Here is a 23,813-nt window from a genome sequence, read left to right as displayed (position 1 = left end):
CAGAGATCAGAGGAAGCTGTCTTGAAATCTGTATTTATCCTTCAGGAGGATCTCCTGTGCTCCAAAGCAGCACAAACTGTAAAACCGGGGCTGTCATGATGTCAAGAACTAGAAGATGAATTAAAATGAATGGAGGACCTGAGGCTAGTGATACTAAACATTATGACAGTCAATCTTCCAGATAATTCCTCTGAATGTCTTGATAAAAATAGTAGAAGTCCCAAATTCTGAATGTGTCTTGCGTTAGCTTTGTCCCTCATCCCCATCTCCTCTCCCACAACCCATCTCTCTGTACAAGTGCCCAGTGCTACCTCAGGGTGTTCAGGAGCCCTTGTCACCTGCCTGGTGCTCAAACTGGGAATCCACTTGTCATGGAGCATTACCAAGGCTCTAAAAAGGGCACGGTCCATCCAGGTTGACATGGAACTGAAATAGAAATGAGTACTGCTCTGAGGCATCACGATTTGCCCGTTATGTGGCAACCTACTTGTAAGAGTAGCATGATCAGGTAGGTGTTATACTAAAGGATGTATATGCTTTTTTTACCTTTCCTATGATTCTTTTGTTCCCTTAAAACAATCCTGGAATAAATGTCACAAATCTGCAGATTGTACAAGAAGAACCTGAACCTGTCCTACACAGAAGCTGAAAGCATTAAATTGCCCATTTAAAGATAATTAACAGGCATTAGCCCATGATAAAGACTCCAGAGCAAACTTCTGTTAAGATTATTGTTTGAACATGTGGTAGGACACACATGGTTAGTCACAGTAAGTTGAAAAAATTGACTTACAAAAAAATGAGAAGGGAGTTTACAGCCTCTTACGGCCTTTTGAGAAGAGATTAAACACTTTCATATATACTTAGCATTGGAAAGCCTCCAATCCAACAGGTGATTCACTGGGGGGATGCTGAAGATTAGGCTGTGAGCTATCTATATTCAGATCTCTGCTTTTTGTGTTTCAGCACAGGATTATCATAGCAGGATCTCTCTGTAGCTGAAATTCAGAAATATCATTGTTGTCCTAGCAGGATCCTTTGCACTTCCAAAATAACACATGGCCTTTCCCTTGCAAGGTTTTCATAGGAGAACTGCAGCACTAACTCCTGGGTTTTTATTAAGTATCTTAATCAGTTGGAAATGAAATAGCAAAATCTAGCCTATCCTTCTGATCACTGTTCAACAGCAGATCATCATGCTCTGCAAATCCCCACTTTGTTCCTGGACCATGAACATCTGCTGACAGATAGACCTCTTCAGCTTTCTCCTTCCTTAGATAATTCCTAAAAGAAAAGGGAGAGGACTAAAGCAAAAACCTGCCAAGCACTCTACATCCCCAGCAGTTATTATTTCCAGTAGAGCTAAGTAGCAGATAAAGGCATTTTATTGAGGATAATAGATACTTCTAATGCTGTCATCCAGTACATTTGTAGTATATGTTGCTGGGCACACTCTTGACAATAAATTCCCTTTTTACCTTTATAAAGATCGTAGAGAAATTGCATGTTATTGAAGTGATTTTGCAGCCAACATGAGGTTTCTCAAACAGTAATTTTTGGAAGGAAGGGAAACCCTGGTGGTACACACCATTAAATCAAAAACATAAGGTGCCATGGAAGTAACCTGGAAAGAGAAAACTTGAAACAAAAAATCTAGTGAAGACAGGTTTTCCATCTCTTGCTAGGATGAGTAACTCACAGTTCTGAACAACAACACACACTTTGACTTTTTTCTGCCAAGATCTTTTCTACTGCTGCTTCATCCTACTCTCCAAAGTCCCACTAAAAACCTAATATTCTGTCAGCATGTGACTTGCTGAGAGGAGCCAGTTAACCAAATATGCCTGTAACAATGCCATGGGTCAATTATTTGCCAGTTCTGTGGAGAGATTCTTGGCTTGATTTAGGCAGTTAAGACCAGTTGGAGTGAAAATGTCAATACAATTTTAATAGAGACAGAAAAAAGAAAAAGAAAAAATATGCATGCCCACATGCATATATAGATATAAAATCTACACAAATACATGTCTTCACAGATATATTTAAAAGCAGGTTCCTGTTGCTAAATCTGTGAGGATGTTTTTCTTTGAACAAAAAACTTCTATAGTAACCTCAAATGTATCTTGGGGAAAAAAATATATATTCTCATACTTCTTTCCATGCATATCTGAGCTACTTTCTCCCCAGATTCTAACAATAGAGCACTTCTGTACTAACCACAGCAGTTCTTTACCTGGAATAGTATTGTTAGAGGCATATGAGTCATTGGCCATTAATGCACTTGGAAACACACTGTGTAAATGGCCAGGCACGCTGTAGGCCACCAGCAAAATGTTCTGTGATCTGCTCTTTGTTCACAATTTTGAATATTACTTTTGTAGCCAAATTGTAGGTGATTTTGTTATTTGGGGTTTTTTTCCTAACCTCATCTATAATCTTCAGCAATGTGCTGTGATATATTTAACCCCTTGGCTGCTCTAGCAAATATCTGGAAAATCAGAAAAATTTGCTTGAGAACTTTTCAGATTAAAAACCAGAATAACAAGTTCTGTTTCCCAAAGAAAAATTTTTAGCACCCTAATGTGATTGCACCAGTGGCCAGTGAGCTGAAAGAAATAAGGAGTTGCCAGAAAGTGTAAATAATGTAGCATCTCAAAATTGTGTGAAATATCAAATCCACATAATCTCTAAAGACTGTGGTTAGTGACTGCCCTCCCTACAGCTTCTTGCTCTGAGCAGAAGGTAGGTGTAGCAACACTGGATACACAGAAGGGACCTAGTCTTTGGGGAAAATTCTTCAGCTTGCACATGCACATGGATCTGCCAGATGTGGAGTACAGGGACCGATAGGGAAGGTCTATCCATCTTTAAAGCCTTCTGCAACAGTTCAGCTCTGCAGACTTTGGTTTAAGAGTTTTGGAGGATTTGGATAGTAGTTTTTCTTTGTTTTGCAAACACTATTTTGAGTCATAGTAGAAGAGACCTTTTTCTTCTGCTTATTTTTTTTTTATTTATCAATTTAGAATGCAAATTAAGTGCTGGCCACTTCCCATGCACTGTTCTACAATTAAGATTTCTTCACCCTTTTTATTGGTGGAAGCAATTTCATATAATTTTTGTTTTGACTGCAGCATTATTCTATACACTACTTTTCCGATATAATTGTGTTCAGCACTTGCAGTACAGTAAAACAGCTGCATGCAGTTTCAAGCTGCTCCCCTCCAAGGCACTGAAATCTCATGTGAGTGGGATATTTTCTGATACACTGTTTGTAGCATCATGTACAGCTGAAGTGAAAACCAGAATGGGTAAGGCTGAGGTGGCTGTAGAAACCAGGGCCCCTTCTCCTAGCAACATGCTATCACTCTCCTCAGCCTGGCTGGTGCACTCATTTAGTGGCTGTGGCTGAGGAAACCTTGTTAGTTCCATTTGTAGCTTTCATTTAAGGGCTTTCCCCTTGACAGCAAGGCTGTGGCAGAGCAGAGTTATTAGTGAGCCCATTGGAGAGCTGTGCTGGACATGCTTCAAGCTACAGTCAATGGCCATTAGTTTTTAATTAACCTTGTGTCATGGGGAATTGCCAAAAAAGGCTCCTCAAATATTCAGAGTTTGGGTTTCTTCCCTTTAAGCCACCCCTTCCCAAAACAAAATAAGATATTTTCATGGAGGGGTGTTCCCCTCTTATTATTGGAGAGTGGCACTGATAGAACCAAGGTTACCAAAATGCTAACCCCTAGGAGATAAAAGAGCCAAACCCTTGCTAACACCAACCCCATGTGTGATAAATTGAAAGGAATACATAATTTTTTTATTTTTTTTTCAGTTAGAACATCTATTTGTCCAGATCACTGAGAAAGCAATGAAACCACTTCAGTTTTTATTAAGAAAAAAATTACTGTTTTAATTTTAGAGTTGGAAAGTTGTATTACTTTGTACAGCCCAATAAACAATGAGATTGCAGTTAAAGCTAGGTGTGAAAGCCTCCTGCTGCAGTTACTGTAGGCTTTTCTTTAGGCATAATGGTCAACCATCACATTCAATGGGGTATATTCCTTAAGCATCAGGCTTTGCTATGCTTCTGGTAGAGTTCCCTGTAAAAAGTATGAATCTAGAAAATTTTCACACACATCCTTCTGAGATACGCAAACTGCCTAACGAGTTGCTTGTGTGCATGCCCTTCAGATGAGAGTCTACTGAATGAGGACTCCTACTTGCTCTAGTTCCAGTTCCCTGCAGAAGTTTTGCAAGTGGGGTCTCCTCAATCCCATACTGTGCCACACTGTATGTTCTGCTTACAGTCCAGGGATGCTCATATTGCAGCAGCTCTTCTTGTATGCATCACAGGAGCATAATCTCAGGCTCTCTACCATAAATCTTTCAGTGTTGTGCCTGCCTCTGATGTTGATAACCAGAACCTCTCCCATGGCCATTTTGAGCCTTTGCCAGAGGTTTGTAAGGTTTTTGTAACCTTTCTGTAGAAAGCACTGCACACTCAGAAAGTAGTTTGAAGTGTGTAGGGCTTTTCCCCCAAACCTTTTTACCCACTGTGACAAAGAAATTTTAAAGGGCGTGTGAAAGTCCATTTTTGCCATTCAATTGCCTTTACTGCACTGTATTTTAAATGACAGGCCAGGGCCCTGGAGTGTCCTTCAGGAAGCAGCTGGGCCCATGAAGCCAATGTTTTACTCAGAGAGCCAAGAAGCCCTTCCTCTGCTAACACCCCACATGAGCTCACATATGCTGGTTCTACAGCTCCTGCAATGTTTTATCCAAACTGAGTCTCCCAGCGACTGCAGAGCCGCAGGGCTGTGTCAGTGCTAACATTTCCCCTAAATTGCCCCTCAGGCTGCTGCTTGGCACAGCATCAGCACTGCCAGTATGAGGGAAGCACAGAGCCAGGGAAGCCCTCTGCCCCCCTCCACTGGCATTTTAACATCCAGCCTTGCTCTGAGCTTTTGGAGATTTAGTTTGGATGTAACAAGATTGTATTTCTGACAGCCAACAGTATGTGACCTTCTTATTAAATAGAACGTGTTCTGACGAGGAAGGGTTACCTCTTTCTTGCCATTTCAGAAATGCAATTGGCAAGCACCATCCTTGCATGTTAGGCAGTGTGGTGGCCTGACTCTGCAAAGGTGATGTTCTTCTCAGGAGCAGATCTTAACCAGTGTTGTTAGGGGGAACTGTGTCCTGCAAAGCATGAGTTGTCAGGAGATGTAAATGTACATCTCTTAGGAAGGACAAAAATGCAAACCGGGGTGTGAACTGCACGGTCGCACATATATTTGTGACCATGCAAAGCACTGAGTTATCTGCAGGACAAGAGACTTAACGTCTGCTTTTTAAGTTCCTGCATGTTTATTAGGTCCAGTCTCTCCACAAATATGGGGGTGTTCTCCTATGTCTATAAAAAAAGACATGAGTCATAATTTTCATAAAGTATGGGATATTTCAAATTTATCAGTTTTTGGGTGTCCCACACAAGACAGCTGGTAGGGCTTGATTTTCACATAGTGGGTGCTAAAAATGAATCTTTTATGGGTAAATTAAAGTTATCCACTCACAGTAGTTACTTTGCCAGTCTTCTGGCCATGAGAGTTTATAATATCTGGTAAAAATAAGTGTATTTTTTCTCACTAGTATTTTGGCTTTTTGAGCAAGTGACTATGTCAATAACAAAACCCCTGTAGATTAATGCCAGCTTCATTTAATCAAGAAAAATTACTGAGCAAAGTACCTACCCTTCTTATATATACCCCACAGGTTTCTTCTGAAAGACATTTCCCTGTAGCATGTTGCTTGAGTAGGCTTTCTCCTCTGCTGATGGTAAGGCTAATGAAGACATGCCAGTGACCTTGCTTAATGTGTTTATTTCAACAGACAAATTTTGGTATTGTCGACTTTCACCTAATCACAAGGTCTTGCACTACGGAGACTTGGAAGAAAGTCCACAGGGAGAAGTCCCTCATGATTCCTTGCAAGATAAATGTAAGTCATGCACAAAGATTGTGACACTTCTGCTTCTTTTATGCTAGTTTTTCTTTATAACTTGTAGTAGGTTTCTCTTCACATGGGACATTATGAACAGCTCTGTTTATGAAGATAAAGAGCAGGGGACATTCCCTCCTGCATTCAAACACCACTCTCCTGGGTTTGGCAAGTGTGTGTGGGGACTGCGTTAAGCGTTTCAATGAGTTTATAATTTCATTCAGCTTGGAAACGTCACGTCTTTTCTAGGGAGGAAAGCAGTTTATTTTCATTGCTCATCTAACTGCTGATGTCAAATAAAAATACTTGGGGATTTTCAGAAGCACTGCCTGTCCATGGAAACAGGCAGTCTCTAGTGACTGGAGGAGGAACATGTGGCAGAGGTCCTTTTTGTTACTGTGAGGAGTGGACTTAAAGGTGACAGGTCACTGAGAACGGTATTGAGAGGACCTCAGTGTTTCTGTGTAGCCAGCTGGGAGAGGACATGTCTGTGTGGCAGCTCCTACCAAGGGATTTATTGGGATTTTTCTTATGGTTAAAAGTCATTTTGGAGCTTCAGATCCATCATACTCTAGTGATTTCTCCTTTGTACTTCAACCTGTAGGGGCTTAACCTGTAATCCAGGGAAGCCTTTTTATGATAGTGGAAATAATGAGCATAGTTCTGTCACTGGGAAGTGACTTCAAGAAATCCAGCATTGAATAAGGAATAATTTCTTTTTGTTCTGAAAATCCTTGGCATTATCAAATTAGACACACTTAAACAGGTATTTCAGCTGGTAGTTTCACTTCTTTCATGAAATGGCAGAAAGACTGATTTTTCAGAAATTTGAAATTTTTCCAGCCTGAAAACTGGGGAATGATGTGAAATTTCCTCTCCTAACCTGTCTCCAGGCAGCATCTTTTAAACTGTCCAGGTGCTCCCAAATGCAGTCTTGAGAGGGAAAGAAGAAGAAAAGCCTGTGTGATGCTGGAGCCTTGACAGTTTGCAGTCACATACTCTTGTTTTCCTTGCCTTACAGATTGCCTCAAGGATGTTCCACAGTCTCACTGCAGTCTTGGCAGAATGTAGGACAGGGCTTCACATTGCTGCATTGGCACAGAAAGAGACTGTTCTTGTGGACAAGGCTTAGAGAAATAGCCATAGAATATTACAGTAGTGTCAGAGTGACAGAAGAATGAAAGTCACACTTGAACTGCAGGCACAGTTACAAGACCAGCAGTTCCCAGATTTGTTTGCTTGGAGCATGCTTCCATGCACAAACCCCTGACCCTGGCTGTGAGCTTCATCTGGCACTTGCATTTTCCATCAGCTCTTGAGCCTGCTCAGGAATGTCAGGACTCCACGGGGGCAGAAGGCTCCTGCTTTAGAAACCATTGGGCCAGACCAACAGGGTTCCCTCAGCATGGCTGCTGGCAGAGCAGATACCAGTGCAGTTTCAGAAAGAGCTGGTTATTTCATCAGTATCTCAGGTTTTCAGGCTATGAATGATACAAGATTTACCATAGTGCTACCCACATCAGATGGATTTTCACTAAACAAAATTGAGAATATTGCAAGTCACAAGATTATAAAGTGGCACTATTGTTGGAAACGTATCAGACCAAACCGGTTAACTTGGGCATTTTACAGAATAATTTTCATAAATATCCTGATTTTCTCTGGACAGATTATTGATTTTCGAATTCTTAAATTTTGAATATGATGATCAACTTCTCAGCATTTGGACCCAGGTCAAAAAAACATAAAAGAGAATAGGTGGGTAAGAAAACAGAATTAAGAGAATCAGCATCAAGCATTTAGTGCACTCCTTGCCAAGCCTGAATAATTAGTCTCTATCCTCAAACATAAATGTGTGGGTTTTTAACCTTTTCACTTCTGTGAATGTCACCCCTCTCTTCAGGCTGGCAGAGTTAACCAGCCATGAAGACTCCAGCTGGGACAGAAAACAGCTGCCCTCTTTCTCAAGGCTTTATCCTTGTGTGTGCACATCACAACTGTGCTCACGCCCTCCAGCATCTTGTAGTCAACTTCTGATACCTCCTGAAGTCTTTGATTCTATTTTTCTAAAGCAAGGCATAAGCCAAGTTCCAAATAAATAAAGATTAGGATGTCACATCAGTCTGTGATCTCCCACTATAGCTGCATTCCAGATCACACAGATCAAGTGTATGAAACCTGAAGAAAAGCCTTCTCAGTTGAGAGATCTGACCTCAGAAAACCTTATCTTATGCAAACAGAGAAATTGTTTTTCTGGGCCCCTTCAAAAAATGGCAGAAACTCTTTTTTTCTTAAGAAAAGCTTTCTACCATAGTTGCAGTTAAACATCTCCTTAATTTCCCCGTTTTTCCTAGCTCATTCTCTCCTCTCAAAAACAGTATGTCTCCTTCAAAACGGGACTGTCAGAGGCATAAAGAGTCAGCAGGCCCACAGCTTAAAATTCCAAGACTAAAGGCAGAAGTTGAATAGCGAAGAGTCAAATTATTTCCTTTCTTTTCAGTCTTCCATGCAAAGCAAATACTTTAAGAATGTCTTTTACATCCCATACCAACCATTTGGCTGTAGTGCTGAGGTAATCTGTCATAAAATATATAGTGCTGCTGTGCCCAGTAGAAGGGTAAATGCATTTCTCCCCTTCACTATTTCCATTAGAGTTTTTAAAGAACTTGGCAGTAACAGGTTTTCATATTACTGTCCTGTTCTATATATAAGATACTTTTCTGCAGCCACAAGGATAATGGATTATTTATAGATTGTAGAAACTGTCACTCAGGGACCATATTGTATTGTAGAGCATATAGATTCTCCATAATGTAATTACCTTTGGAAAATTGACTTCCGCTTGAAACTCAGAGAAATTTATCTTTATGCTTTAGTGACCTCACTCTGTGACTCTGAGTGGCAGAAGATTCCAATACTTTTTCTTACCTTGCTTTTCCCCCCAGTCATTTCTGATCACTTCACATTTTAAAGCAATTGGAATGACTCATTATAAGCCTTAGTATTCCTTATTCCTGCTAGTACCAGAAAGCAACTAAACTGCTGATGGGAGTGAAATAGAAAACTATTTTTAAAAAATTCCTACAGGCTTTTAAAAGAAGGAAGACAGCACTGAGTGAGGGGTCCAACTTTCCCAGCATCCTCTCTCCAGCAGAGAACTTTACCTGGATGCCTAGGAAAGAGCAACATTAACAAGGAAGAAAACTATATGATTTTGAGATCTATGAGTACACATACTGTCCAGACACAGGTACACATTTATATGAAACACTCTAACCCAAGGTAGTCTAAATAGGTAAGAAAAAGCATTTTCAGACTTCTATCCAGATGCCTGAAATTTTGTCAAGACTCATTGGTTCCCGTGTTAGTTGTTTTCTTCCAGTTTTCTTTCTTACAAAAGGCTGGAAATGGCAAAGGACATGGCAATTTTAACACATTAGTCTTGGGTCTTTTCAGACTTTGTAGTTTTACATACCTTGCTTCTAACTAATTTTCTGGGGTTTGATTTTCCTTCTTTTTAATGCAGTGCCAGTGGCAGATATAAAAGCTGTTGTGACTGGGAAGGACTGCCCACACATGAAAGAGAAAGGAGCTCTTAAACAAAACAAGGTATGGCTCTCAAATTGTTATTAACACATACTGTGCAGAATACAAAGCTTGTCAACTTGACCTTCCCTGAAGTAACACAGGTATTTTTCATTCCAGCTGCATCATTTCTATGTACGTACACCCTTTGTTTCCGCCTCAGACCATTTGAGTTAAATTATTGGGACAGTTTAGCTTCCTTTACTCATATTTCATGGCAGATGTACATAGTGATACAACCAGGGCACAACTGGAATAGTCCTTAGTAGTGATGGTTTCTATCTCTAAAGCAAAGCTGCAATGGCTGTTGGTGCCTACTCCTGTATTGTCTCTGATAAATAACTAGTTTGTTCCAGCTGTGTTCTCTGATGAACCCACATTCAGGGAACACATGCCAAAATTGCAGTTAATGTCCAGCTGATGATACCTGCAGGTCCAGTCAGGTAGAAAAACAACTGCCAACAATAGGCTGTAAGGTACATCCTGGGCAATTAAGGAGGCGTATAAGGACGTGTTCAGCAGTTAATTTGAGAAAAAAATGTGTAGGAGACAATATTCAGCTTAAATTAGATTTATACTACCTTTCAGAGTTTCATAGCAAGAACTGTAAGCTGACAGTAGTACTAAAATTGTGCAGTGCAAGAATCTTGCAGAGTTTTTGTTAGTAAGAACTGTCACCACATCAAGAAGAAACAGAGTTACTAGCAACATCTGGCATCATTAGTGGTGAATGCCATATTCAATAAGGTATGTTAATAAATTTTCTATCAGGTTGTGTCTCACCTTACAAGAAGCAATGAGACTCTAATGATGTTCAGTCTGACCTAGAACAACACTGAGAGAGGCCTGGGAGCCAGATCAAAGCTTTTGAATCAGAATTTCTTATTACCTGAAACTGAGGAATTTTGGGTCAGACCAGAAGGAGATTTTGATGGGCAAAATAGTGAGGTGTTCCTGCTTCAACACTTTAGGTAAAATTGGAAAAAGCAGTTCTAATGGAAGCCACAAAAATTGAGAAGGCACTGTCAGTTCCTTCACAGCTGGAACTTCTCTTTCCTTAATGGTGCACAAATAGGCAAAGCATCCTGAGTATTTTTTGCATTTGTTTTCTTACAGAGAAGTTGTTCTCCTTTCAGCATTGGCTTTACATGGTAGGAGAGGAAAAGTCATGTCAAGTGAGGAAAAAAAAAATCCCAGGAGTGTTTTTCCTTGTTGATTTTCTGAATCAGGGCACAAACACAGGAGTACAATAGATTACATACAACTCCTACGTCATGTTACAGCTGAACCGTCAACACATTTGGCTGGGACATTTATATGATGCATATGAAATATTTTTAGTTCTTCCTTGTCTTAGCACTCACATGTCCGCACAAAAGGGAAAGATGGAAAGCAGTGGGTGGCAGTGATGGAAATGTGTCATCGTTATGGAGCAGTAATGTCTAGATAGTATTTAATGCTAAGTAGGAATGCTGCAGATCAGTTTGTCCTCAGCTCTCAGCATTGCCCCATTTCCTTAGGTAAAATTGTTTTGGACTGGTATAAAATTTCTGGCAGAGAATGTGAAGATCAGGAATTCATAGGTAGCGTGGCTGCATCCTTGGCTTGAGTGTTTTATTTGTGACCCAGACATGGCAATTTTGATGGTTTTACTGCTTCTGATGTGGTGCAGGGGTTTTGATGGGGTTTGGAGTTTTTGGTTTGGTGGGTTTGTGTTTTTTTATTTCCTCAATTCCTCATTTCTTTCCCTGAGAAGCACAGAATTTTTGAATTAGCCTGTCATCCCAATCAAACTGTCAGGCACACTATTGCAACTATTTAACTGACATGGGAATAACATGTTGTTTGCAGCATATCAAGTTATATATGGGTTATGCAACTAAAATTTATAAAAAGGTAGACGCAGAATGCAATTCAGCTGAATTTGCTGTATTGTAAACCTTTCACTTTCTGAAATTTCACAATCAGTGATATATTTTTAAGAGGCCTTTTCATTCTGTGCTTTCTTTGTACATATATAATGTCCACCTCAATTTTATTCATTGGCAGAAAAGAAAATTGAATGGCAGAATGAGCATAGCTGGAATTGGCAAAATGTCCATAACAAGGCTTCCACATGGCCATTGTTCTTTCAGCAGGATAATTTAAAAAGAAATAAGAGTTAAACTGAATTGGAATTTGCATGCATATGAAACTGAAACAATGTAGTGGGACCAGATCTGAATCCATTATTGTGCATATTGCTTGTATTTTTAAATTAGGTTTAATTTCTAAATCCTTATTTCTGACTCCCATGTAGTGCCAATGATTTTCAAGGAAATGAAATGTCAGATTTTGCAGCCTTCAAAATAAAGCATGACAGAAGAATTAGAAAAAAAACAGGGCCAGATATTTTGAAGTGCTCTCTTAACACCCTTTATCTGCTGATGTGGGAGGTTTCAGGCTTTGTGCCTTTTTAGTCAACTGAAATGGTTCTGCTCACATCCCTGATGAATGAAGCATCTCTTTTCTCTCTCCCCTCTCCCTCTCCCTTTGTTGAACAAGTTCCCTGCTGCTGCCTGTCTAGATAGGTCTTTGGGGCAGATCTTCTGACTCTGGCAAGCAAACTCAACATGGCAAGGCCTCAGCCTTCAGTAAAGACATGTGTGTTTTGAGGGTGTTGAAGACAGAGCAGGCAGAAAGTGGTGAGGTCATTCCAGCTGCATCACTTTGCACAGGCACCCCAAATGCCTGTTCATGGCTTCTGACCTGTGTTGGGGACCCACAGAGACTGGGGAGGAGGGCAGCTCTGGGCATGGCAGAGCAGCCTTCCCTTCATACCACCTACAACAGCTTCCCCCAGAGAGCTGAATCCCAGGAGTGGGAAGTATTGGCCTGCTGTTGCAGAGTCTCTTGTTCTGTTTTCAGCACAGCTCAGAAGAGAGGCACACTGTGGGTCCCAACGCTGTTACCTTTGAGAAAGGTCTGGGGAAGGGCAGAGGTCTGACACGTGGAAGGAGCTAGGAGTGCCAAGGGAGTGGGTTCAGCAGCTTGAGGTGCAGGAGAAAAAAAGCAAAACAAAAAAGGAATGTAGGTTGGAGGGAATGTGAGATAAAAAAGACCAGAAGGATAGAGAAAAAAGTGGAAAAGGCTTGAATAAAAAATTACTGTGACAAAGTTTGAGAAGTAGAACAGAGAAAACTACAGAGAGTGATAAAGACTGACCAGTTCTCCTTTAAGAATTGCCAGCTCCTCCTTGTCATTGATGAGACTGTAACAAAACCAGGTGGGGGTCCCTGACAAGTCAGCCAGCTCAACTACTGAGACCACAGTCAGTGTGGAGGGCCAGATGGCAACTCCAGCTCCTTTGGCTTCCATTTTCCTTGACAGTTTGCTGTGCATAAAGCAACAGAGATGCTGGCACCTGGAAGTTGCAATTCCCAAGCCTTTACAGTCCAGGGCAGCCAGCAAAGAAGCTGAGCTATATCCAGGACTGCCAAAGTAACACTTTACCCCAGAAAGAGAAGCTTGGTGCCCTTAATGTAGTTCTTTCTCATTCTCTGTCTGACTGGAAATGACCAAGCTCTAGACATCCTCACACATTCCTCTTCCCTTCTTTTCCCTCCTTTTTCTCTGTTTGAGGTGAAGAAGTTATGTTCGTTGGAGTTTCCGAAAGGAAAAATTAAAGGGGTCAGGCCTGTGGGATTGTTGACCTTCATGAGATTCAGGAATATCACAGTATAAGAGTACAAGCCCTTTTTCCAGAGCTACAATCTCAGTGGCATTTCTTGGCATATTCTGTCAGTAATTTTTAACACTGTTTGAGGAGATAATGCCAGGTTCGTGTGGGCAGAGGCAGATTTGTTTCTTTAATGAGGGACATCACTCTTAATGAGGTGTGGCTGAGAGACATGCCTACAACACAGAAAGGCCATGTGAGCCCTGAGCCACTGGTTTGCTGAGTGCACCAGCACTGTTTGCACTTGCAGCCTCCATGGAGATTTAACACAATGAGGATTTAACATAGCTTTGTCTCCTGTAGCCTTGGCAATACATCAAGTTGAACCTAGTAACTAAACTCAAGGAAAACAAGAACATTTCCCATGAGAAGCCTGATAGCTTATTATCCAAGATTATCCCTAAGGATTGGAAGTTTATGGTTCAGGCTCTGCTCTTAATCATACAACTTCAGAACCGAAAAAGCCCTTACAGAAATCCAAATATCTATGTCTGTCTCAGACCAGGAGTTTGGGGATAGAAATTCGGAACAATGTTTATGCTGCAGTCCCCACAGCCAATTATTCCATTTTAAAACTTGGTGTTGCAAATTTAGGAAGCCATTCTCCTTTCACCTCTGGCAGTGCAGGGACTGCTGTCAGCTAAGAGTCAACAAAAGCTGTGAGTATGACAGGGCTGAGAAAGCCACAAGGCAAAAATAACAGGACATGTGATACAGGTCATAGTTACAAGTCAGCATTCTGCTGTGTAGCTCGGTCCCTTTTCCATAGTTAATGTATCCATACCACCGAGCTTACAGATTGTGAGATCCTTGTAATGGCACTTGTAGTGATACAGGAAGAAACCATAATATGGCAACAGATAAGACAACATCTTTAGGTGATCACTGCTGGCCACTGAAAGATCATTATGTATTCAGATTGCCTGGGTTTTCCCATGGGAATTCAAGTCCAGGTGACTTTTAGGGAAGGTCAGCATTTTATGTATTCTCCTAGGTACCTTTTACCGTTCCAGCTTCAGTGATTTGGGGAAAAAAAGATGATTGCTTTTTCCTTTTCCAAAATTCCTTTGGGTCTTCAAGTAAGCAGCATAGTTTGGCTTGACTGAGGCTGGCGATTCTGGTTCAGATGAAAACAAAATTACAGAAATCTCCTGAGAGTGAATAACTTAATATATTTCCAGCACTGAAAAAAACATAAGTATATACCAGGATATTAATTGTCCTGACAAGATTTTTAACACAAGGAGTCAAGCCTTGCAGAACTTTGTGAGTTTAATCTATACAAATTGAAAAAAACTGTGAGTCTTCATAAAGAGTTTCTTTCAAGTGTACTATTATTCATTATATTAATAATTGTGAGGATTTCAGTCCTCACCATTGCCTATCTCAAATTTAAACTTAAATGCTAAAGTAATTCATGACCCAGTGGGCCACAGTAAGCACTGAGTTAGGTGAGTTTGTTTTGACTGAACAGCTGTGGTGGTATTCTTGCTGTGCCAGTCTCTTGCAGTGGTCTGGTACATTTGCAGCTTTGGCCAGACAGGAGACTACCATAAACTACTTTTCAATTTGTTTTGGGGAATAGTGGATGAGAAAGAAAGACAGACCTGAATATATTAATGCCTCTCTCATGCAGCATTAATAGGTGTTTCTTTGTATTGTTCCAGGAGGTGCTAGAGCTTGCTTTCTCGATATTGTATGACTCAAGCGGCCAGTTGAATTTCATTGCTCCAGACAAGCATGAGGTAAGTCATGTTCAGAGTATAGAAATTTATTTGAAGTTATCTTAGTTGCTTTAAGGCACCAGATGGCTTTGTAAGAACATAAGAATGGGCATCATGGCCCAGGGTATAGGTCCATCTAAATCAGCATCATGTCTCAAACTGACATTCAAGGGATTAGTATAGGAACAAGACCTTCTGTAATTTTCTTGCATATCTGAGCCACAGAAGAAATATGTATTGTATTCCTGCATCACAGAGCACATGAAGCTCCAAATTACAGACCAGTATTTCAAAGCTGTCCTGAAATATAAGCCATAAGAAAGAGAAGAGTGCTTGGGCAGACCTTGAAGTTCTGCAGATCTCTCTCACCATTTCTGATTTCTTGTGGTCTGCTGTACTTTAGACACTAGAGAATTTTGCTGTGTGAACTTTCAACAGTGAGAATTTGTACAGCCAAGCTTTCAAAGAATCACTGCCATCCTTAGTTCATTTTGACAATGCTAGCACAATCAAGAGTGGTTATACCATCACTGGGTCTCAATTTTTTTCTCAAAAAAATTTCAAGTAAAGATTTAGCAGAATACACTACATTTTAAAAAATCCTTTGTGTTTCTAAAGCAAGAAGAGTTGTATTCCATTTGCACACTTTTTTTAGGTATCACATTTGGTCTCAGTTCAGGACACTGTACTAAAATGATGAACTACAGAAGATTTAAACTGCATTATACTGTAGCATTTAAAAAGTGCATGAAATTGCTTTACAAGTGAAGTGTATTAGTTATGCTACTTCAACATTTGTTGTTCTGGACTAAAACCTTCAACTAAATGTTAATTTTAGGAGAGGAGATACAGTTATGCCATTGGGTCTTTCTGTGGATTAATATTAGTGTCATTTTCAAGAATGTTCATTCCAGAGAAGTATTTGTGGGTCAGTTTTTGAGTAAGAGAAAGGACCAGTAGTATCCCAGGCACAATGTGCCACTAGAGCTGTAGTTCTAAGCAGCACATGGTTGTCTTCATCCTCTGAACTGAACATAGGTTCAGTGATTTCTGATATAAACTCTCCAGAAACTGAATTCTAGACTGTTTCAGCTCAGAAGTGGAAATGGTCATGAAAACCAACAATTTTTTCAGCCACTGTATCTCAAATATAGCCTATAGCTGCAAGTGCATTTTAATGGTCCGAATGTTCAAAAGCTGCTACTGCATCCCACTGACAGGCAGTAGCAGTGAGATGCACTAACCCAATTGCTCATGATGGCGTTAACACACCTTTTATCTTCATTTCTCTTTTTGGTATTGTGCAGCTTCTTTGAAACAAAATTAATATGTTCAAAAAAATGGCCGGAGGCAACAGTCTCTGCTGCTTCTTGACAGTTCTCAAATGAAGGTTTTTAAAAGGACATCTCATTTCCTCTGTATTTTTCCATGGCCTGCAGAAGAATGAGTTGTGATTAAAGTAGAAAGTACAAGTGTTCAGAAGAAGCACCCCCATGGAAAGGCGAGTAGCATGTTGTGAAGCCCGTGACTCTTCAACAAAGTAGTTGGGGTGCCTTTTGATAGAACTGCTAGTTCAGCAGCACTGTTGGTTTGGGAGATTTGGTGCTGACATCTCAAGATTCTGAAAGCTTTGTGTGAAGCACCAGGAATGATGTCAGTACGTGACAATTTCAGGTCAGACTTGCAGGGCTTTTTTTAAATACTTGTGCAGCCCTCGTGACTGTAGAGTGGGGTTGAAATGTGGGAGTTGAGTGTGTCCTAAAAAGAAAAACTGAACGAGGCTCATAGGATAATTCTGGCTGCAAGGAACCTTGGTGGTGTCCCGAGTCCAACCTCCTGCTCAAAGCAGGTCAGCAATGAGCTCAGACCAGGTTGCTCAGGGGCTGCATCCAAATGGATGAAGCCAGTGAAACATTTCCAGTTCTTATCTCCCAAGGTAATTCTTTGATAAAATCTCATTACTGAACCAGAATCATTGAGATTTGGACCCCATTCTAGCACACTTAAGTTTGTCAATTCCCTTAGCCATCTGTTGGAGCTTACTGCTAGCCAGGGGATTCAGTACTATGAGATCACTCCATTGTATTTGTTTTTCATTTAAATACTAATAACTGGTTTCAACTACACAGCAAAAAAAGGTGGATTAATCTTATCCATGATTTTTGACAGAGAAACTGATGAGAGAGGCCATAATTAGGTTTCATTGGAGTTTTATGAAAATGAATCTCATAAATTAATTTTTCAGTGGCTCTTAGTCTCTTTTGCATATTAAAAAAGAAAAAAAGCTTCTGAATGAATGCCTCTGTTTTTCCACCATCTCATTAGGATGTCTCTCTGCTCAACATGTGCAGGAGTTTAATTAGGTGCATTTGCCAATATGGAGATTAGAGAGGAAGCCCCTTTTCCAGGCCATTGCACTCATCAGAATTGTGGCCAGAATTTGGTTTCTGTAGGCCCTGAATGAGTTAGATCTGGAAGAGGAGAGAATTGCAGTTCTGCTTTCTGGCTCTCTGGGATTCCTCCCCAGAGGAAGAGCTGGCCGCACTCACTGCACAGGTGATGCACGATTTACGTCAGGGGCTGCATCTGTTGAAAAGATTCTCTGATCTCCTGTAACCTGAGCAGAGCCTTTTGCTTTTCTGCTCCTTTCTTCGTAATGAATTCAGGGAAAACTCTCCCAAAGAAAGATTTCAAGTAAATCATAAAAGATTACAGTCCGTTCAAATATAATTATTTTTCTAGAATATCTTCTTTCTTTTCCTGATATTCTGCTCCAAAAAAATTGCATGCTTTAAAAGTCTTCAGCGGTGCACTTTGACAGCCTAGAATAGGCAGGCTAAGTTGTTTATTTAGTACTTGTCAGCAGGACAACCTGAACTCTAAAGCCTCTTCGGTTTAGCTATCTCATATTAAAGCTGTGGCCTGGCTTGCCTACACTCTGGGTGAAAAAGCTCCCTCTGCTACTGTTTTGTTACTGGCTTAAGTGGGTTGGATTTCACTTCAGATGCTGAAGTGTGCTAACCCATTCTATTTTTGAAATATGCCCTTTTTCTGGATGAAGAAGGGGGCTTCTCTCTCTTCCTTAAAAATAATCCTCATTTCTGCTGTGGGATGAAGTCAACCATGGCTATCTTTAAACTCGGCGGCATAGTGAAGCAAATGGTCAGCTAAATTTAAAAACCATTTTTTTGGCATGAAATCCAGCAGAAGTATTTGTAAGATAAAAATGCAGTTACGGTTGATTTAATTTTTCTCCCGCAAACTAGGACACAAGTTCATGATTGAAATCTTTATTTTTAGATGACAGCATTTGAGTACTTTTGTTCATAGTTGAATAAATGGCTTGTAGTAATAAATGAAAGTGACTTATTCAATAGAAGTTGACTCTAGATCACCAATCTCCCTTGAATTTGTTGCTGATTTTAAATGGTTATTCAGCCCACGTTTATCACAAGCTGTCAGCTGTTGAGAAAGATGGCATCTCCTGTTAGGAAAAAGCGAACAGTAAGGAAAAGGTTTTAGAGGCCAGTTCAGCATTTGCAGCATTTAGTATTACAACCAAGCAGCTTGGCATTTAATTTTCATGAAGGACACAGCATTAACTATGTAGTTTTCACAATATTTTGTGTAAAATAGTGGTAAAGTAGGCATAGATATGTGAGACTATCAATTGTAACAACTTCATGCATAGGAAACCAAACAATGATAAAAACAAATAGTACAGAGAGAGTCAAGAAGGATTTGGGGTTGGGATTTAGTTCACCTAATTTAACTGTCTTGGAATTAAAAGTTTAGTTAGTGTAAGATAATCAGGATTTTTTAATAGGCACTGGGGAAGGAGAGTGAGAGGAGTGAAGGAGATTTCTCCAGAGGATTATTATCCTAAGTTATTGTTTCCTTCTCCAATAATTGCAGAAGAGCATTCAATAAGAAGTTTGGAGGAGATTTCAAATTGTCAAAATAAATACTGTAATTTCTTCCGATTTTATGGATTTTTTTTCCATTTTCTGAGCAGCTCAGTGAAAGCCTTCTTCATGAGATGAGCTGATAAAATGCATCAACCTAATTTTATGTCTCTTTATAAGTCCCCATGGGAGCAGTAACTGTAAAGGACCAGACCAGAGAAGGAGTTTGTGTATGGAAAGTCTATTAATGACATTTTTTATCCTTTTCCTGTGCAGTATTGTGTATGGACCGATGGTTTGAACGCCCTCCTTGGGAAGGATATGTTGAGTGACCTAACACGGAACGACCTAGACACGCTGCTCAGCATGGAGATAAAGCTACGCCTCCTTGACTTGGAAAATATACAGATCCCAGATGCTCCCCCACCTATCCCAAAGGAGCCCAGCAACTACGACTTTGTTTATGACTGTAACTGAGGCAGTCACTGAAACTTGCTCTGAAACTGGAAATACATTATAACTGGAGAGATATTAAAAAAAAAAAAAAAAAAAAAAGAGTGTGAGGAAAAAAAGAAACCCACTTTTGCACCTTGGATTTTGGCTTTGGGGAGGGATGTAGAAACACCTGCATTCCTCCCTGTTCCCTGCATCCCTTCCTTCCCCATTCCTTCCCATCTTCCCCATTGCTCATCCAAATCCACATTGCTTTAATTAACTTGTAATTGCGGGCCATTGGCCTTGCTTAAGGCAAAGACTGCCACTAAGAAGCACCCTCCTGAGGACTTTTTTTACATTTTTAATACTGGAATAGACATTCTTAACTAAAGGACGTTGTTATCAAACTGCATGCCTGTGAAACCCACCTGGCAGGGCAGAGGCTTTAACTGGAAGGAGGAGGGAGGTAGGGAGCAAAAGCAGCTACTGTAAGCAGAAGATTTCCCCAGACACTCACAAGAGTCTGCTCACCACCGAATCCAATGAGATGATGAAATTCGTTAACTGCTTCCCAGTGCTTGCACCATCCGTCACTGTCATTATTCTCTCCACCGTCATCTCAACTCCTGCCTCCAGCCTTCACCCAACTGATCGGCTCCCAGAATGGAAAGTCTGCAGGTTTTTGCTGTACCATACGCTGCAATGCTGCAACAGCTTTTAACTTCTTTTCCTCCCAGCTCTTACAATAGCCCCACACTAGCAGATCACTCGCACAAACCGTATACAAAGCCACTAGTGTGTCCCATTCCTGTAGCATTCCCTAAGCCTCAGTTGCCTCTGAAATTGGCTTGTTGCTATTTGAAGTGATTTTTATTTCCTTGGTCCAAAGTTCGACAGTAATTTTCACAAATTAATTACAACTGCCAAACATCCAGGTTTACATCGTTGTCATTGCTACAGTGTTAGAAATTTGCAAGGGATTTTTTTTGTACGGGTTCTAATTTTTTTATTTTATTTTGCCAAACAAATATATTTAATGAAAACTAATTTCATTGTGAGTACTTTTGGGGAACAATATTTTTACTTAATTTCCATTAGGAACATTTGCCCTGAAGGGAAAAACCACCATTCCCTTCAACTTCACTGTTGAATAAAAATCTGAGTTGTGATGATTCTTGGAACTTTGTTTTTCTTCTGAACTTGTCTTTTATTCCTTATGATTCCTAGCAATCCTGAACTATTTGGTAAAAAGAGAAATGGGAAGACCTTTCTTATCTGCCTCTGATTTAACTTACTTGTTTGCTAGTGGTAACAAAAGGATGAAATGCATCCAGAGATCTCCATTGCCATGGTTACATGAGCCTTCCTGTGAGAAGGGCCCTTGTGAAATCCAAAATCCCAGCATACTGATGTGCTCACGGTCAGTTCAAGGCTGCTGCCTTTCCTGTGTTTGCTGGTGCAACTGTTTCCCTGTATTCCCATTTTCTCCATTGAGAATGTTTATGGCTGCAGCAGATTGGTATTAAGAAGGTTTGAGCTTTGCAGGATGGATTCCCTTCATCCCCATATTTTTCTAGGTATTTCACTGAGTTGAACTGCAAAAGTCTGAGTCTAGAGGAACCTGCCAGCTCTTTCCCTCCCACTGCACATGCTGAAGACAGATGTTTAACAGTGCAAGTTTCTCTCCTGCTCAGACCCAGCTGAAAAAGACAGTGAAGGGGTTTTATCAGAGCTCGTGCTAGTGAGAACCCCAGAAGGTGGTTCCAGTTCTGACAGTGAGAAGTTCTCAACTAAGGTGACCTTTGCTCCATCCAGATGGCTCTGGGGAAAACATCCTGCCTGCCTCACACCATTGTATGAATGCCAGCATCAAAGTCCTAAGAAAGGTGCCTTCCTGAAGCTGTGTTTGCAGTATTTTATGAATGCCTAATGTAACAGAAGGTATAAATTGGTTTTGGTGGTAATGGATGACCAAGTAAGTTAATAAGAGAGACTGAGTTCAGCTCTGCAGGGAGAAGTTATGGTGAAGTGTGGCCTGAGAAAAGGTTCGGTCTTAATGAGAACAGAGATGTACAACATGAGTTGTGTGCGTTTGAGATGGTTTATGCTCCAGAGCTTTGTCAGACTATAACAAAGGTAGTCATGGTCAGGAAATAGTGGAAACAAAGACATTGCCTGCCACAGGGTATTTTTAAGGGGTCCCAGGGGCAAGGGATGGAGGTAGGAACATATTTCTTTACAAGATGCTGATGCTGCCTCTTGCCTTCATGCAGACAAAACTTGGAGCAGCCTGGAGAGCCTGAGTTGTTTTGATTTCCCTGACCCAGCTGGATTTGCTTTTTACTTAGAGATTTCAGACTTGGTGCTTCAGATGGGTATTGCTTTACTGGCAGAGAAAACACCTTTCACTCCTAAGCTCTAAGAGCAAAACACACTGCCAGCTCAGTGGCACTCCAATGCTGTGGTCTTAGGCATCTGCGTGACAATGAGAGAGAAGCAAACAAAACCTCTCCTCCAGGGGACAACTTGAGCAGGAGGTAAAGGTTAGACTTGCCTCCTCCACTAAGGTGAGTGCCCCTAATTCCACCCCAAGAGCCCAGGGGAGGTGTGGGAGGAGAGCTGGCAATCCAGCCCTCTGTTTTTACCAACAGTTCGTGCCCATCCACATGACACTGAGGCACATCAGCACCACTCAGGCAGCCTGGGGCTCTTGAGCATGAATGGCTGGGAGCCTTCTTCTTTCACAGCAGGTGAAAGCCCATGACCCTCTGTCCTGCCCTGGGATCCCAGAGGGTGGGTGCAGCCTGACCAGGGGGCTCCAGGTCAGGATGGATAGCACAGCACTGCTGCGTGGCTCTGTCTCAGTGCTTCCTGCAGCCCTGCTTTGCAGGATCCCCAGCTCCCCACATGGCCTGGCTCTTTGTATGGGTTATGCACAGTGTGGGATGGTCACATGAGCAGGAATGCTAAATTTGTATCCACCACCCTGCCATAAGAAAGCAGAGGCTCAAGAGATGCGTTGGCGTAATAGCCCTTCCAGCTATTTTAGCAGAACTCCCACAGCAACCTGAAAGGCTGTGGTGCAAAGAAGAATCCTGCCTTCGGTTTCTAGAGCTGTCATGCAGGCTCGCTTTGTCATTATGAAATTTAAAACAAAACAAAAGTTAAATGATGAAGAAATATCCCACTGCTTCCCATTCTTTAAAAAAAAAGAAATTGAGAATGAAAATGGCAAATTCATTTGCTCATGCTGTTGTGTTCCGGAAAAGCTTTTAAATCTTCACATTCAAGGAGATGCAGCAGAAAAAAGAACTGCTATTGAAGTTTCTTGTATAATTTCAAAACATTAAGTGGGTAATTGCTTGTAAAAGCCATAAAGGGGAGAGAGAACAAAAAAAAAAAAAAAAAAAGTCTAATTTTAGTTCCTGTTTTGGAAATGACTTTGCTTTTGAAAGTTAATATATTCTTTTACCAGAAAACTTGAATCAAGTATCTTCTTAAGTCAACTGCTTGCTCTACTTGTAAGGACAAGAGCAGCAATTCTAAGTAATCCTGTACAAAGCAAGCTATGTGTCAGAGAAACAGGGCTTTTATTACATTTTTCAGAAGCAGTTCTTTTTTCAGTATGGAGAACTCTTTCATTAAACCTTACATGAAGAAATAACATCCTCACACCAAGAGGCAGGTAGGTGCTGACTCTCTTGGGTTGCAAAATGACAGTGCAAGATCCTGATTACTTCATTTGTGAAATCCTCTTGTGTCTTCATGCCCTACCCAGAATTGCATTTTTCTCGCCTTGCATGCTTGTCATCAATGTCACATCAATGAGAACGTGAAGGCTTGCTTGGAAACCTGGTGGGATCCAGTGCCCAAAATAAATGTCTGTCTTCTCTGGCAGACAGCTGAGCTGCAAGGGAGCCCTGCATCCCCTCAGCAACCCTGTAGGCCACCAGCTGCAATGCCACAGCCTCTGGGCAGCTCTCAAAAGAGTCCTGTCAGGAGAAGATGGAGAGAGGAGCATGGGTATGAAATGCCCCTGAATGCTCTTTGGTTGTTTCTTGTTAACATTGGACTTAGTGATCAGAGGTGCTTCCGATGCATCCATCTCTATAGCAATTCAAGCTGCTAATCCTGAGCAATAACCAGCAAGGAAGATGTTGGGAGCAGGACACTCTTGTACTGCCAGGTCCCCCCCCTTCTCTCTTTTGTTGCTGCTTCTGACAAGTAAATGGAATTAGCTTCACTGTCATGTGAAAGTCATTCATCTAAGAAGCACAACAAGATTAGTGTGAGATTTTACTCCCTTCTTGCTCTATTCTTCTTCAGAGTTTAAAAATATAATAAATTCAGCCCTTACTGACCTGGGGATATCTTAGCTGTCTGGAATAATAAGTGTATGACAGCCTTTCCCCATAGAGCACACACAGGGAGGTAAAGGTAAAATTCCTGCAAACTCTG

General features: G+C 40.9%; 1 protein-coding gene across 5 annotated transcripts in view; it reads left to right on the top strand.

Annotated features, from left to right (window-relative positions):
* Nucleotides 1–20,529, top strand: part of ELMO1 (engulfment and cell motility 1) — a 301,131-nt gene extending 280,602 nt beyond the window's left edge. For all 5 annotated transcript variants that reach the window (XM_058832447.1, XM_058832448.1, XM_058832449.1 and 2 more), the window contains 4 exons: nt 5,881–5,988; nt 9,515–9,597; nt 14,959–15,036; nt 19,197–20,529. In XM_058832447.1, the coding sequence (XP_058688430.1) occupies nt 5,881–5,988; nt 9,515–9,597; nt 14,959–15,036; nt 19,197–19,397 (470 nt within the window). In that variant the 3' untranslated portion in view covers nt 19,398–20,529. The remainder of the gene's footprint in view (nt 1–5,880; nt 5,989–9,514; nt 9,598–14,958; nt 15,037–19,196) is intronic.
* The last annotated feature ends 3,284 nt before the right edge of the window (nt 20,530–23,813 follow it).

The sequence above is a fragment of the Poecile atricapillus genome, chromosome 2 (genome assembly GCF_030490865.1).
Source record: "Poecile atricapillus isolate bPoeAtr1 chromosome 2, bPoeAtr1.hap1, whole genome shotgun sequence".
Taxonomy (NCBI): domain Eukaryota; kingdom Metazoa; phylum Chordata; class Aves; order Passeriformes; family Paridae; genus Poecile; species Poecile atricapillus.
This window is presented reverse-complemented; position numbering and strand designations above follow the sequence as displayed.